This window comes from Melospiza melodia, chromosome 18 (genome assembly GCF_035770615.1).
Source record: "Melospiza melodia melodia isolate bMelMel2 chromosome 18, bMelMel2.pri, whole genome shotgun sequence".
Taxonomy (NCBI): Eukaryota; Metazoa; Chordata; class Aves; order Passeriformes; family Passerellidae; genus Melospiza; species Melospiza melodia.
The window spans coordinates 81957-99138 of NC_086211.1; the positions used below are offsets into that span (position 1 = coordinate 81957).

Consider the following 17182-nt stretch of genomic DNA (forward strand, 5'->3'; position numbering starts at 1 on the left):
TGAACCCATCGTCACGCGTTACGCATCCCCGCGACACAGGACCCAGAGGTGTCCCCAACAACGCCTGAGTATGAAGCACCAGAAAAACTCCACGCGGGGCTACCCCAAAGCCGAGAACTTCCTCGTACCTCTCGCTCCCGCCAGCTCCGGCGGAAAGCTGAATCAATTCTTACCTCTGGCGCCGTAGGAGCCGCCTGCGACTTAAGAACGCCTGGTCCGTCGACGGGCGCGCGCAGGTCTGGCGGGCCGCACTCGAGCCGGGCCGAGCCCCGCCCCCTGTGCCGGCCGAGCCTGATTGGAGGAGGGGCCGCGGCTCTGAGGGGCTCCCGCGGCTGCGGGCGGGCGGAGGGGCCTATCAGAGAGCCGGCAGGCGGCACGGAAGGCGGTCTTCAGTTCGCCTCCATCCCGCGCTAGTTTCACTGACCTTTACGAGATTTATGACCTGGGTTTTGTTTCCCATTGCTTTGTTGGTTTGGTTTGGTTTCCTTTCCTGGGGGGGGGACGGGACGGGACGGGACGACGCATTTTTAGTGGCAAGTAGAGTATGAATCACATTCTATTCTCATCTTGGAACTTCTCTTTCTTAATGAAACTGAGGAATTTTTAGTCTTGAAACCGCTGCTTAGCTATGCCTTGTGCTTGTCTGTGCCAGTGTTGCTTGAACGATTTTCTGTGTAGTAATAAAGAACTCCAGAATTGACTATTTCAATAAATAATCACCTAGATTCCAATCAGCCCTAATCAATATATATGCTGAATATCACTCTACCTAAGAAACCTGTCACCAGTAGCAAATGCCCACTGTAGACGAGGATAAACACATACTCCCCTTTGTAACTTTCCACACAATTCCAGTGGCATTACAAAAAGCAGTGGAAACTGTTAACACCTGCCTTACAGGATCTCTCTCATGAAATTGTACGTATTACAGTCTCTGAGAATGTCATACACATATGGGCTATGTGTATATGACTACGAGGCAAGATTTCATCACACGGAAAGATGAACAGCAACCCTAAAACGTGAATTTGCCAGATCATTTTCATCTTTCTGAAGTTAAACTTCCCACTGAAAGGAAAACTAGTGCCAAATGAACCCTAGATGTTAAAAAAGATCCAAACAGGTTGCTAATGACTTAGTCATTTGTGTCCCCTTTATAACCTGGTTTCTAGTTCAGGGTAGACACTTGTCCATTTTGTGCTCTCATTTTTCCTAAATGGTGAAAACATTTGCAGGAACAGATATGTAGAATAGGAATTTGGGTTGAAAGTCATGCTGGCTGACTCTAAAAGATCAATACTTTTAGTAGGACAGTCCGATGAAAATACAGATGCACACACTGATTGCTTAATTACTGTAATTGCTGTACTTCATTGCTACAGCAGTGTTTGCTCTTAGCACTTATTTTAGAAAAATTCAAATGCAATTAAATGCAGCAAATTGGTTTAGTAAAATAAATTTTACTGATGTTGCTGGATATACAAGGAAATAATAGAATGTGCTTTGCACTTAAAACCAACTAAACTGTTAAGATGAAAATCACTTCATTTGTAACTACAGAGCCTTTAGGAATTTAAAAATCATGGGTCTTAGCTTCTCAAATTCTTACTAGCAGTTGAGAAAATAAGACCTGTCCAGTGGTCTTCTCAATACTAATACGCAATTATAAACTTTTCTATAGTTATAGAGGACACAGCTGTCAAATTTCCTGGATAATTTCAACAACCTGTACTTTGTAGTTAAATAATTTACTTCCTTCAGCCATTTCTATCTTTGCAACTTATTATATGTTTGCCTTATTATAAAGCATCAATTTCCATTAGCTTAGTTTTTCAAACAAAGGAAGTAATTACATTAAAAAGCAAAGTAGTGGATTCTAGGATCTTTGATGTTAGGCAGGGTGGTTTTTGAGTTGTACAAAAGAAAAGGTAAGCAAAGTGATTACTTAAAACTTTTCCATGTGATTATATATCCATAAAAGAGACAACTACTTCCTCCTACAGTAATCAGCACGTCACAGCAACTGCAAAGGAAAATAATTTCCCAACTGATATATATCTGAATAGACCTAACTTTCGTGATGAAGTTTTTTGGGGCAGCAGTAAAGGATACTTCTCCTTTACAAAGGAGAAAGCATTAATGCTTTGAATCACTACAGAAATATGTAACTACATTTTACATCTGAAGTGCTAAACTAGGAATTCTCACAGGATATGACACTATTAATATCAATTAGTGCATTTAGAAAAGACAATGTAAGACAGCACACTTTAAAAGGGAAAAACCAGGTTTATTCCATGCAGTTTACAATACACTAGTGTTATGAAAAGGAAGTTAAAAAAATACCCATACACATTTCATTTGTTTTGAAAGTGGTGGTTAACTGTAACCATCTTCAAATTACTTGGGAAGCCCTAGCAGATATTCTTCCAGGGAAATTTCCCTGAATTCAGTTTCTTGTCTGTGTCTGTGCTATGAGTTTTGGTTAATGCAAGTCCATTAAAACCAAATCATAACTCAAATTTTGCTGCAGTAAGAACACTTCAGATATAATGAATTGGCACAAAATAAAGTGTTATTGCTAATCCACTATCCAGGAACAACACGTTGCCAGTATGGCCACTTGGGTATAAGCACAACTTAAGCAGGTGATGCCCAACTAATTTTGAGACCAGTGACTTGGAGGAAAAGCTTAAAAAAAAAGAACATTTGTTGAATTGGGTAGGTGATCCTAAAGAGTGCATAGGAAGTTGATTTCTCATAGCTAAGTTGAGGTAAGGATAAGGGCAGAAGCAGGTGGAAAAAGCTGCCATTTGATACTCCTTCTGTTTGATGATCTTGTTTCAGTTCCAGTAGAGGTTGGTAACATTCCTTTCACAAATGCCTTGGCACTTTCTTCATTCTAGCAAGTACACATGAGCCAAGTTAATGTGAGTAAAGTTGTGCATAAGCTTTTGGAAAATCTTCATAAGCAGCAAGAATCATGTACATAATAAATACATTTACTCTTCACTCATTTCAGATGATGAGGCCTCAAAATCACAACAGGTCTTAGATCAATATTTAGGCTCAGCTTTCTAAGGCAAGAAGAGCACTATCACAGAACCTCTTCCCCTTCCACTCACCCCCAAAGTAGCAAAATACCTTTAAAAAAAGTTTCTCTCATTATAGTACTTATTAAGACACAACATCCTGAAGAGAACCCTCTGACGCCTGAAGAAAGCTATATTGGCAGCAGTATCTACTCAATGAACTTTTGAGAAGTTTATGCCTTGGTAGACATCACTAAAGTAACGGTCAACTAAGTTGCAAAGAAATATTCTGTGACAATTTCCTGGGGCAAAATCTTCCTCAAAGCTTCTCTATTGCCAGTGCCGTTCATAAAAGTCGACAGATTTCAGCCAAGGTAATAATGACGTGGAGGGTAGGTGTCCTGCCTTCTCTAGTGTGCCCTTATCAGATCTGGATACTGAAAATCCAAGCCATATAGGAACAGTTAGATCTGCAATTGGTTAAGACATTTGTAAAATTATTTCTGTCCATGAGTTGAAAGGAAAACTGACTAGTTGTTTTTTAGATATTACATGTCTCTGGAACCTCAAATTAGCCCTGGAAAGCATTTTAGCCCTTAGCATTTCTGCTCTGAAAATGGAGAGTTCCTTCTGACAGTCATTTAGGTACTGGACAATAAGATCTATTTAGCCCTTTAAAGCCTCTGTTCATTAAGAAGCCTTTAAAGACAGCTCCTGATTTTTGTGAAACAAAAGAAAACTTGCATGACACTGAGTTCAGAGAGCCTTCCGGGGTTTTTTTTTAAACTGAATATTCATATTATTTAAAGAATCACTAATTCTACACAAAGCCCAAGTAAGATTCCGAGATTGTCCTCAAAACTGGAAACAGCTGCAGTCTAAATTACAACAAAGTAACAGGCATCATCCTTAGGCTTAAGTATTTCAAAACTGTTGTGTTAGAAAAGACACTGACTGTTCCTATGACCACTCAAGTTTTAACCCTACTCTCTTAAGATAACAGACGCTGTTAAAGGCATAACAAAATTTCATCTCTTTTCAAAAGACCTACAGTTCAAGGGCTGATTGAAAAAGTTAATTTGAAGAACTTGAAACTTTTAATGAGGTGACAGAGAGAATAAAAAATAGGAGAATGGTACTTTCTGATTTTATCACATCTTAAGGGAACAAAACCCCAGACTTCAGGCTTTCATTTGACTTCCATCTTCAAAAAGCCCAGGACAACTTCACTCTTCTCCCAGTATTTCCCAAGGAATACATTCCAATATACCTGGGTAATTACAATCCGGATTCTATTTAATTCCATTGAACCAGATACTATTGCATTTTTGCACTCAAAGTTCATTTTTGTAATATTAATAAAAAATTTGTAACTAATGTTCATTTGTAACTAGTGTTCATTTGCTGGTGGGAGCTCTCTACAGCTTAAACAGAGACTGACAACTCTCAACAACTTCAACAGACATTCACAGGACAGCGTTCTGTTATGAGAAGCACTTTTCTGATAGTGTTATCACCATACTCAGCAGATTTGTTCCCTTAGTTGCATGCCTGCAATTACGTTGTCTTTTGTTTAATCTGCCAGTTTTCATTTTTCTCCTGAAAAAACCGCCAAAAATACCCCTCTCTCAGAAAAAGAGGAGATTGATGCAATTTTTGAATCTGCAGGAAATAGTCTTGTTTGTAATCAATCATAACTGTGCATTCACATTGCTAGAAATGGAGCTACACAGTTAGTGTCTAAAGAAAATCTCAAACCAAAAAAGTCAGATGGATTCACTGAGCTTCATTCTTTAAGAAATATCTTCTCCTAATGCTACAATGCAGGATGAAAGGAACTTTTATCATTACAAGAAATCTGAGTTTGAAAAAAACAGTACATTTTCCAACTTTTATGAGTATATGATTGTATTGATGGAAACTTTAGTGAAGATTCAAAAAAAGCTTCTAAATTCAATCAAGTCTTTGACAGACAATTAAATTACTTTGGGATTAAAAACATGCAATTAACTGTAATCCATGGAAATCCCACAGTAAATAGGACAAAATACCAGGTAACTTTTGGGCTGTCAGAGTATACATTTGGATAGTTATTATGGACCATGTGACATCCATGTCTTTGAGGCCTCAGAATTACTTATTCTTTGTAGACAAATTCTGATTCACCTGCCGCTTGAAGAAGTCAAAAGCATGTAACATAAAAATACCATCTCCAATAAAGGAAAAAAAAAAACCTCTTGAGAAAACCTAAGGCCAACAATATGCTGTCTCCTAACTCAAAGCAAGAAATTGCTATAGCAAATTTGAACTTCTGTTTTTAAACAAGTTTTGCAAGAAGTTTGTCATGTAAATGTCTTTAAATAATTTCATCTCTCTCATTTCCTGTTTTATTCCTTCTGTTATGATCTGTTCAAGCTCAGGATCTGAAGTTCTAACCTGGAATACTGTTCAGAATAAACAACAGAGGAGCTGTGTATGTCCAGAGTTAAGTTCAAGCGGTCTGCAGTACAGCTTTGCAGTTCCAGCCTCATAGTGAACCCCTCAGCTCTGCACAGTCACAGGTAATTCTCAGGTAGGTACTCTCTCCAAACAGCAAAAAAAGAACAAAGGAATCCAGTTTTAACTGTATAGGTACATTGCTTCCTCCTTGCAAGAGCTTAACACATGAAGCAATGTTTGCCAAGCCTGGTCACGGAGATTGGACTCTAATGCAATTACCTTGCATTACTTTATTTGAAACTGCAACAGTCAAACAAAAAGAAACAAAATTTATTTAGGGATAAATTATTAATGCCTTGAAAAAAGCTGAAGAGAGCATTTCCATCTATCTGAAAGCCTTGCATGATCACAAAAATTAAAGCAATAATCAACAGCAAGAACAGGAAAGTAGTTAGTTCAGGTGGCCTCAAATGAGAGTGTATTTAAAATAATTTACAAGGTACCTGCCTACTAAAGTTCTTCTTTTCTTTCCTTCTTAAAATCTTTGTGAGATATTGGAAACAAAGTGCAAAAAATTATTAAACACTCATTTCCCTAAAATTAGCTATGGTAGAGATACAATATAAACTAAACTGCAGGTAATCTCAGCATAGAAGCAGGTTTTAAAACTGAAAATATTCTGCTGGGGAAAATCCCCCATACTTAGAAAAAAACCACTCTTTTACACACTCTAAATTTGTTCAGATTGCTCAGTTTGTTACTCATGCTTTGCCGATGTCATTCAGGAAAATTTCACTTTATTAAATAGTCTGTCCTTTTTGGATTTAATAAGACAAGGCAACAGAAATGCTGATTCAGAAGGATCACGGTAAAACTGGCATTTTAGGCATTAAAATCCACTTAGATCAATGCTGAATTACTCTGTAGAGCACATCAAGAAAGCAACAAGTAACATGGTTGGCTGCAATTGGCTGCAATGAGCCGGGGAGCTCAGAGATCTTGGTGGAGTCATACTGCTTAAAAACACAGTGACTACTGCAGCAGAGGAAATGTTTTAATATGCAGTTAACACAGACAATTGTTATGCTTATTTTCAGATACACAAGATAATCCGTCACTATTTAGGGGACATGTCTGTGCTCAATTTAAGCTGATAAAATATGGGTACCTAAAAAAGTATAAAAGTATAAACATTTCCCCCTACACAATTACAGTTTTAGTAAATTAAATTCAGTTTTAACTTCTTAAAAAAAGACAAAAAATTTTATGTGTTGTGGAGAGGCCAGCAGCTTCCCGTGCAGACCACATCCAAGTCACAAAATGCATTACAAATCCTTTCAAGCATTAGGCACACAGACAAAACATTTAGCCCATTGCTTAATCTGTTTAGTAGAAATGTTTCTTACAAATTGTTTTGCCAAACTTTTATCAATGTCTAAGTCCTTTAAAAAATCAAATAATAATTAAAAAAAAAAGTAGACCCTGGGTGTTTGAAACTCAGTATGCAGTATATGCATAAATTCTGAAATTACTAAGAATGAAAAGTGTAATGTCTTTAGAATTTAAAACCATCTTGTAGCTTTTTGAAACTCCCTTCCACTGGTTCCATGAGTCAATGAAGCCAAGTTTTATACTGTCCATTTTGTAAAGTGTTTTAAAGATGTGCTAAAGATTTTGCTCAAAACATAGTGTGTGTCTTGTGTATTAGCCTTTTTCAAGGACAAACTAACAAAGCTGCACCACATTCTGTTCAAACACTGTTCTTAACTGCATAGCTGAAACTGTATAGAAATAGAAAGGTTGATTACAGGGATCCTGAATATCCAAAGTAATCAGGTTTTTCAACTGGATGAGTTTATGTTCACACTAAGATTGATTTTAATCCAAGTCATAGAGACAGGGACCTAGGACTAGCCAGCTGTATTTCTGTAAAACCTTCAGCTCTAGAAAAATCTCTACCCTAATCCACAGTTCAATGCTTATAGGCATTTTATAGAAGCAGAAACACACATATGAGTACAAACACCTCCAAAGAAACAGAATGTTCAATTGGTCAAGTGAATTTTGATTCCACTTTCAAGCATGTGACCAGGACTGGAGCTTAACTTTTGCAGGAGCCTGTTTAACAGAGAGAACATCAAGAATAACTCAGAGGAAGGCCATTTTCTCTGAGTTTAGTCTTCCCTTTGGGTATTGAAATAAGCTATACATCCAGTCAATATATACACCCTTCAGAGAAATCTCTTCTCTGTTGTGTAACTTTTACACATGCTAGTTTCAGTTGATCTCCTAGGCTGTTATTACATAATAGATTATGTCACAGAACCGTAAGGAATGTGCAGTATAATACAGTCAACTGGGGCTGACACTGATTCTGAAACAACGTATGCCCAAATACTTGCGTTTCTGGGCTAACATTTGTGTGTGTGTGTGCATGTGTGTCTAAGTGTATGTGTGTGTGTGTGTGTAGCACCGATTACATTGTCCTTTTAAGGTTTACAATGATTAGCAGGAAAAGGTCTCCAAACTGATCAACATTGGGTCATCCAGCACCAGACATTAAGTGCTACATGTCTCCAAGGAAAATATGAGTGCATGGTCATTTCTTTTCAAATGACCAGTGTCAATAAGCCAACAAGAAAGCACAACCATGCACTACAACCAAAACTTAACACACATTCCCACACCATCTATTCCCATTATGTAATCTTGCAATGCTTCCAGAAGTTGACACCAGCTTATAGGCAAATATGGTTGAACCCAGATCAACAGAAAATTGTCTAAATCAGATTTTTTTCTTTTGCAGCCAAGCCTCTTCAGTGTGACAATTCACTGCATCTTCGAATAAAGAAAAAAACTGTCACCGTTCAATACTGTCTTCACATCCTGGAACCTCGTTCTTGCAAAATCTGAAATAGACCAATAAAAATTCTATAAATGAAAATTAGCTCAATGTCATTCCTAAAGCATGGAGATCAAAGAGCAACATAATGACTACTTTAAATAACTGGTAATATGTCAGGGACCTGGTTCGAGGAAATTCCTGGGATCTGTGCTTTAAAGCTGAAAAAAGACAGATTGATATGTACAATGTCTACTATCAAATACCATTAAAACAGGTATAAAACACTGCTAGGAATTGAGTATTATTAAAATAAATCATTAATACATTAATAAGACTTAAGAGTTGGCAATTGCAAAAAGTAAGCCATTGCACCTCAACCTAGTTCAGAAGATCCTGAGGTCCTATGTGGTAAATTAACTTGGGTACTTTACTAGGAACTGAATTTAATCTTAATTTTTCCTGTTCCAGAAAAATGTCCTTAACCTTCTGAAGTTTCAGATACAAACTGTGTTCCATAAATTAGTACTGAAAACATGAACTAGCAAATCAAAATGTGCAGAAATGTCATACTGGGTGCACTGATGCAAGAAGTTTTTAAAGCCCAAGTACAACCTAGCAAGATTTAAATCAACATCCATTTTACTTCCAGTTTTACTATTTTTTGTCCTTTTCTGTTTCAGTTTATTTTGTCTCCTCCAGAGAGGAAAGGATCCAAGTTTTAGGACTGACTGTTCAAACAACTAAATTTTAATGTTGCTGCTCTAAACTGAATTACAACCAGCAATACTGAGGTGAACTGTTGGGCGGAATAGTACTCTAGAACTGTGTCAGTACGCTGTAGAACCAATCATGACAAAAGGCAAACAATGCATTAAGCAAAGCTTCAAACGTACTGAGCCTAAGTACTTAAGAATGTTAATCTGTAAGTAAAAGTCTTATGATACTTCATTTTCTTTTGGTTCTTGGTAATTTTCTTAGTATTGGGAAGGGCTCTTTATTTCAAAAGCTGAAAGAAAGCAAAGGCACAATCCCTAGACAATAGCAGAGGTTCTCTCAAGATGGATTTTCCTTCCATTATGATCTTTGTGTAGCCTGATGTTACAACAAACACTCAGTAGCACATTCCAGCCCACAGAATCTGCCAGCACACATAAACACTTCAATCTCTGTGCTTTTACGGTAAAGGCTGGCAGTTGATTCACACAACAGTTTCAAGTATGGTTTTAAATTCTAAAATCTGAGATATGTGGTTTCCTATTAATATTGCTTAAATGGCCATTATATTATGTCTTTCATAGTGACTGAAGACAAGCAAGGTCTCACCTACTTTGCCCAATTCCATGGGATTTTTTAAAGGCTGGAGTTCATGAAACTCCCATTACCATTTGTGTAGCTCAGGGACAGTTCAGAGGCAGTGTGGTGTAAGTTCAAAAAATTAAAAATCTACTTTATCACTTGCTCACTGTACTCCCTCCTACACCTGGATCTAGCTTTGTGCATACAAAGTTCTTTTTCATTTCAAATTCAGCATTATTGTTTTGAAGTTATGAAGCCAGATGTCAGCGCAACTATTTTGAAAAATTTCCAAAATACAGAAAGTCATTTTCCACTGGTCATATCACGCTTTAAGGTACATTTTAGAAGCAAAACCCTCTTATTTCATGAAGGTAATTCATGAATGTAACACATGTGTACTAAGCAAAAAGCATTCATATGAAACTGTAGGAAAGAGAAAAGTGAATTCTGTGGGGAAGAACCAGGCTCTGTAAATTACTCAGCAACTGCTCGTTAACACATGCCAAAGGGACTAGATAAACTTACGGAAGATAGTGCCACTGACACCAAGTCAGGGTATTACAGTGTCATTGTAGCTTCCACAAAATGACCTAGACGAAGGCTTGAAGAAAAATTCACAGACTGAGTTGTACTGGAAGGTGGGGAAATATATCAGGAGCAGATATCATAAATGCTTCATACTTAAACTCCTTCCCCAAGTCTTTGCTGTCAGTCAGAGCAGAGAACAAAGTGCTGGAGTAGATGCCCACAACAGAAGATAACAGTCTGACACAATAAATGGAGTCAGTAAGTGAAACCATATCCATCAGAGACAAAAACATGGCTGAAATAAATACCTGTGCAACTAGAAAATAATACTGGATCTATTAATTTTGTTAATATTTCTGATTTAATATGAAGCATTTGAGTTTATTCATTCCTGGAAGAGTACTTGCAGGATTAATAGCCTTAGAATTATTTTATGTGGTATCAGGAACACATGCAGTAAGATAAAGCTGAGCCAGATCTGGACACTGAACTTTGTGCACTTTACTGAACCAGTAATCCTAACATAAAGCAGAAAATTCTATTACATTAGGCAATATTTTAACACACTTTTCTTGATGCTTCTTCTGTAACCTTCACCTCTACTGAAAGGGAAATCATAGACTCACAAGAGCGGGTTTGGCTGGAAAGGATCCTAAAGATCATCTCATTCAAAACCCCTGCCATGGACACGTTCCACAGTCCCAGGCTGCTCCAAGCCCTGTCTAACATGGCCTTGGACACTTCCAGTGATGGAACAACCACAGCTTCTCAGGACAACCTGTGCCAGATGTCTCACCACCTTAACGGTAAGGAATATGCTAATCATTGTATCCAATCTAAAGCTAGCCTCTTTCAGTTTAAAAACTTCACCCTTTGTCCTGTCACCATGAGCCCTGGTAAAAAAGTCTTTTTTCATCTTTCTCATAAGGCTTTTTAAGCATTGGAAATGCAGTAACATCGGCCCTAGGGCTGTCTTCTCCTGGCCTAACAACCCCAACTGTCTCAGCCTGTCTTCACAGGAGAGGTATTCTAGCATGCAGGCCATTTTCGTGTCTCTCCTCTTGACCCACTCTCACAGGTCTTGTACTGGGAAACCCAGAGCTGAATGCAGCATTCCAGGTGGGATTTAATGACAATAGAGTTGAGGGGGAGAATCACTTCCCTTGACCTCCTGGCCATGCATCTTTTGCTGCAGTCCTGGATAACTGGCCTTCTAGTCTTCAAGAATTGCTGGCTCAAATTCAGGTTTTCACCCACCAGTATGCCCAAGTCTTCCGCAATCCTGCAGTAAATCCATCTATCACCCAGTCTGTACTGATACTGGGGATTGTACCAACTCTAGTACAGATATGCTGTATAGAGGATTTTCCTTATTTTCATATTTCTGTTTTATTTTCCCTATAGGTTCACCAGATCCAAAGCTGGCTTAAAAATTCTAAACAATGCTGACTGAACTCTCATATTCTAGGGGCCTGAGTGTGATTGTTTCTTAGGCAAAAGAATAAGAAAACTATTTCTTCCCACTCAAAATAAGGCTGCTGCTGCTAGAAATGTGTTTTAAGGACTGCTTGCCTCTCAGGCAGCTTAAGAATATTACATCCAATTCCAGCAAAGTGCCAGTTTATTTTGTTTCAATAAAGCTTCAGATTTGACTGATTCCTTTCAGCCATTCCTGAAGACCTGGCAAAAGCAGTAGCTTCTGTTCGGATCATTTCAGAAAATAATATAAGTTCTTTTCCAGCCATGTGCAGTGACTTCATAGAATCACAGCATATCCTGAGCTGGAAGGGACCCACAAGAATCATTAAGTGATGATCCTGGCCTTGCACAAGACAACCTCAAAAATCACGCCATGTGTCTGACAGCACTGTCCAAACTTCAGAGATAAGTGTTAAGGCTGCTTTACAGCTAAAAAGGTCAGGTGTATAGGTGAGAAGCCAAAGTTTATTCTCATGTGATGATAAATATCTTCAATTTATACAGGCTCAAGTGACCACCCACACCATACCACTGAAAATTCAATGGTATGTTATCTTCTAGAAACTAGAGAGTGGAATAAATATGAATAGTACTTAAAGACACATTAGGAAAAGTGCCTAAGTTGTTTTTTCAGATGCAGCTTTTTTGTGCTCTTCCACTTGTGACTTTTAATGTAACTTGATCTTCAATCAGATGTCAAACTACAGCGGAAAGGATCCCTCCCCAGAGTTGTTTTCTGTGATAAATACCACTGCAGCATCAAGATCACACTATTTACTTATACTTGCCACATCTTTACTAAGAAAATCCTTATTTCAAAATTATCAGTTAAGACCACCTTTGGACTATGCTGCACTTCAATCAAGTTTGTTAAATTATTGCCAAATCAGACACTTACTGAAACTGTATACAGTGAGTTTGTATCACACGCCTCTACATGTAAAAAGCCTATCTGACAGAAAAGATGGTGCACATAAAATAAGAAAGAAATGAATGAATGAAAAGCAATACTGGCCCTAGAATCTACATGAAGAACTTTCCTTCTCAGCAAAGCTTTAAAGGTACTACTCACAATACAGTTTATAAAAGCAACACTAATTATTCTGTCAAAGAAGCAATATCCAGAACACAAATTCTACCTTTGCCAACCATGCCACAACTATAATCACAAACACACACACACACCACCAGGACTAGCTGAAGGACAGCACTAGTGGGGGTGGGAATTGGATGGGGCAGAAGAGAATCTGGTTAAAATCCTAGGGCAGCTAGTGCTCACCATGACATTTACACTTAATCTGAGTCATTCATATCGTAATCCGTTTCTTCATCCTCACTCTGAGTGTCATGCAGCATGCAGCACGTATAGAAGAAGGAAGGGAAAAGAAGAGATTGCAAGTGAGTCAGAGCAGCAAAAAAGTAAATTCCACTTACACCTGAAGCATGTGGCAATGACATTTATTTACTTTTACCTGGGACCTCTACTCTTTGTATAAAAAAGTATGACAGCTGACCATTTCAAGAAGGAACGTAACAGATATCATGACAATTTCCTCTTCCAAACATCCTGAAGTCAGCAGATAGAAGCAAACAATCAGGTCCATAAAGTGGTTTGAAAGAGAATACTGCTTGTGAGAATACAGCTTATCTTTTGGTTGTGCCATGGCTACCAGTAAAAGCCAATGGAACCATTTAAGGTGAATTTTCTTTGTTTGGGTGTATTAGAAGGTTAAACAGAAGTTGCCTATAACTTATGCTGTTAACTAAAAAAAGAAAACAGAAGAAACAAGTCCCTAAGAAGGAATGAAGGTGAAGCATGATTAGATGGCTATCAGAAGATACTTTCTCCCATTCTGAAAATCCAGGACTGTTAACTAAAACTGAAGGGCTTGTCAATAAAAAATAGATATTGGCAGTTTGTTTTTTTTTTTTCTTCTCTAACTCAATCTGCTGTAAAAGTAACAGGAGGAGTTTCTTGTAAGTCAGTTCCAGTACATGAACATATTGTTCTGTATATAAAGGTGGATCCCAGAATTTCAATCATATGAACTTCATGAAGACCAAGTCGGACACTACTGAGGCGAGAGGATAATGCTTGCTAAGAGGAACTATGGAGACAACATCTCCCAAGTCAAGACCCCTGAACACAGCTGTCAGAAACCTCTCAAGAAAAAAATAAATGATTTTCCTTTTTTTCCCAGACACAACATATACCTATATACAAAAATTTGATCTTTTAGAAACTTAATATATAATAGAATCACTTTTCAAGTATTGCCTATTAATTGCTAGGAACAGCTTAACTCTGCCAGGACAAAAGGAAAGAACCTCCAACCAAAATTAACAGTAATTACTATTCATCACAGTGGTCAAATGATGCTCTGCTCTCCTCTCTGAAATAATGACCAAGCAGCACACTAATGAAGATGTCTAAGACAGCCTCTCTTAGCGCTACTCCATTTACACAGTTGTAATTCAGTCTCAACTAGCTTTTGGTTTTTGTCTTTAGCACTTATTTTTGACCCATATTTTCTATTACATCAAGGATGCAACGTAATTCTGGCACCTATTAAAATTACTTGAAGATGCACTACCATTCCTTATGAAGATTTTTATTAGGCTCTAGAATTCCACAATTTATTTCAGGTAGATATCTCAGCCCTAAATTATTACCACACACCACTAACATGTCAACTTTCAAAGTCTTCCTCAAGCATCCTGGCAAAACCAGACCTTAACTAGGGTTTTGAAAGAGTAAGTCATGGCTTACCCAGTTTCACTGTTTACCCCTAACTACATTAATTCTCTACAACTCTTTGAAAGCTTTATCTCTACAGGGATGAACATAAATTACTCGTTTCACTAGGAATCCAACATACAGCTTAGAGTATTTCTATAGTTCGAAGTATAAAATTATTCCATATGTGTAGCTGCATAAGCATGCTACAAAGCCTAGAAAGTAATGAAGTTTTATCTATTTGAGGCCTCAATACCAAGACTCAGACCCATTCTTAGCATTATTTCAAAATCAATTTCTTTGAAGGTGATTTTTGAAAAAGCAAGCTTTGATGATTTATCAATTGTTTTCCATCTACATAAGGGAAATCAAAACCTTTTAAGACAACTACAGATGTATCCAGTTTGTCTGTAGTCATCTCCTCATACAAAGCAGCAATACAACGATAAAAGCTGTTCACCATTCATGACTCTGAATACACTTACATTACAGAACCACTCTGCCTTATGGTTAGTCAGCTGTGGTTTTACATTTTCCTTTGTACAAATTCTGAAATACAACCGAGTAAAATGCTAAGATACTGTGCCCATTACAATCTTATTATAAAGCTGGTTACAGAAATTAAACTTGGTAGAACCCTAAAAACATTAACAAGTATCCTCATTTTATTGCATGTGACTTTTACGGAGATAGCATCTTTCAAGTTCCATTCTCAACAGTAAGATTTCTTCAGCAGAAGTCAAGCAAGAAAAACAGTTTTTAACTGAACCAGTGTTATATGTTGAATAATAAACAAAACCTAGTTTCTCAGCTGTAAAGAGCAAGTATTCGCCAATACCTGAAAAAAAAACAGGTACTGAAAAAGTACAGAGTATTGTATTTAAATAATTCAGGCATGCATAACAAATGCATGCTGATTGTACCATTTACAGTCCCTCATACAATGGACAGGGAATCATTATTAGTCTTGAACAAGGGAGGAAAAAAGGACAATGAAATAATATTCTAGAACAGAGGTAGCTTTTTCATGACTTGTGAAGCCCACCAATACAACACCATTTCTTTAGTCCAATGCCCAGTAACTCACCTTTGCTTTTTCACTGGGTTCACTGGTTGTGCCATAAGGAGTGTTATGCAATTCCTTTGAGACAACACATAGAAATTCAGCCTGATCTTCATTGCCATAGTTATAGGAAGAACCAATACTGACCAGCTGAAAGATGAAATTTTTAAAAAAAGTCAGTTGTATCTCCACATAAAACAAATTCCACAAAGTCTCATGATTAGTACAAACATTCCTCATGGTTCAGACTGTAGGCTGTGCCTGAAGCATGATTCTCCACTTCAATGGAAATACGTTTTGATGCTGACAAATACATTGAAAATACATACTCTGATGACAAGATACACACAGGTTATTGTTAAACAGTTAGGGAATGAATGATTCATTCTTTTCTTTCAGAGTGAAAGAAAAGACTGTGGAGACAGGCCAGTGAAGAAGTAGCCTGTTCCCTCTTTCTGTTATTTACTAGAAACCTTCCTATCCTCCAAAGTTAATTTCTAAAGTTTATATGCAGTATCTTAATGTGGCATGATTTAACATGTAAATGGCTGCATGCAGGATCCTCTTTAGCCTGAAGGGATACCCATCAGTACTTACAGAATAATGGTATTTCTATTAAAACATATTTTGAATGATCAAACACAATATTTGCATCTGACTGGAAAACAACAAGACACGGTATGGTGGGACATCAAGACTAACATCCAAAATTCATACGTACTGCTACAAGGAAGTTAATTAAGGAAGTGCTACAAGCAGAAGCCATGTATAATGATATGTGACATATTTACAAGTTTCTACAGTCTCTACATTGAATGATAAATGACAATTTACTGAGAAAGAAGAATATACTCAACATCACTACTACTTCTTATGCAGCATGTTTATCAAATGGCAGAAATTGTCTTACCTTACACACAATACACTTATCTAATATGCTAGAAGCTTTACATGCTTGCCTGCCTTTCCAAGCCAGATTCAATTCAGATGTAGCTGGTTCATTTATTTTAAAGTTTTATTTCAAAAGCACAAGATAATGTATGTTCTACAAGATAATGTCAGATCTACTGACACAGATCAAAATCCTAAAAATAAAACTGTTGCACAGATACACTGTGTCAATTTGTCATTACCCAAACTACACTGAATCTATCAACCAAATCACCACACATATACAATAAGACTGCCCTATTTCCCAATTTCCACTGTACCATTTAAGTGCTCTAGAAACAGCCACATAGAAAAGGCCTAATTATTTTTCTAAACACTACAGTTACCTCTGTAAAGACAAATAGTGTGCTACCCTTAGTCTAGCAGAACACCAAAGAGAGTAAAAGATTTGTTAAAGCATGAAAGATGAAGTCAAGATGAAATCCTGATCCAGAGTTTGCACTTAAGGGATAAAATTATTCTCCCAACAAAAACTGAAGTTAGACCAAGGTTAAAAGTAGCTTCCATACAGCACTGTTAAAAGTAAACAAAGCCTCACTGTACTTTCTACGGAGAGGAGCAAGCACTTCCACAGATGGACAGAGTCAATGTCTACAAAGAGCAGTAGGCAGTGTGTCTACATAATGAATGAACTTGATGTCAGGCCTAGGCACTGTCAAAAATTTTGGGAGCCTGATGATATGACAGCATACAAGGCTCAGCTTTCCATGAGCAGCACTGCCCATCAAAATTCATCATTCTCAAATTACGTACTTTAACTACACCAGAAACCTTCCCTGCCTCTTCCTCTTCTAACATCACTCTAGTTCTGC

General features: G+C 37.5%; 1 protein-coding gene across 3 annotated transcripts in view; it reads right to left on the minus strand.

The window, feature by feature from the left end:
• KCTD5 (potassium channel tetramerization domain containing 5) overlaps positions 1-17182 on the minus strand; it is a 38050-nt gene that overhangs the window by 3803 nt on the left and 17065 nt on the right. For 2 of the 3 annotated variants that reach the window (XM_063171478.1, XM_063171476.1), the window contains 2 exons: positions 15444-15569; positions 2270-8380 (listed from right to left, as the gene is read on the minus strand). In XM_063171478.1, coding sequence (XP_063027548.1) covers positions 8351-8380; positions 15444-15569 — 156 coding nt within the window. In that variant the 3' untranslated portion in view covers positions 2270-8350. Of the gene's footprint in view, positions 1-2269; positions 8381-15443; positions 15570-17182 lie in introns of those variants that run through there. The other variant, XM_063171477.1, reaches the window with a different exon arrangement.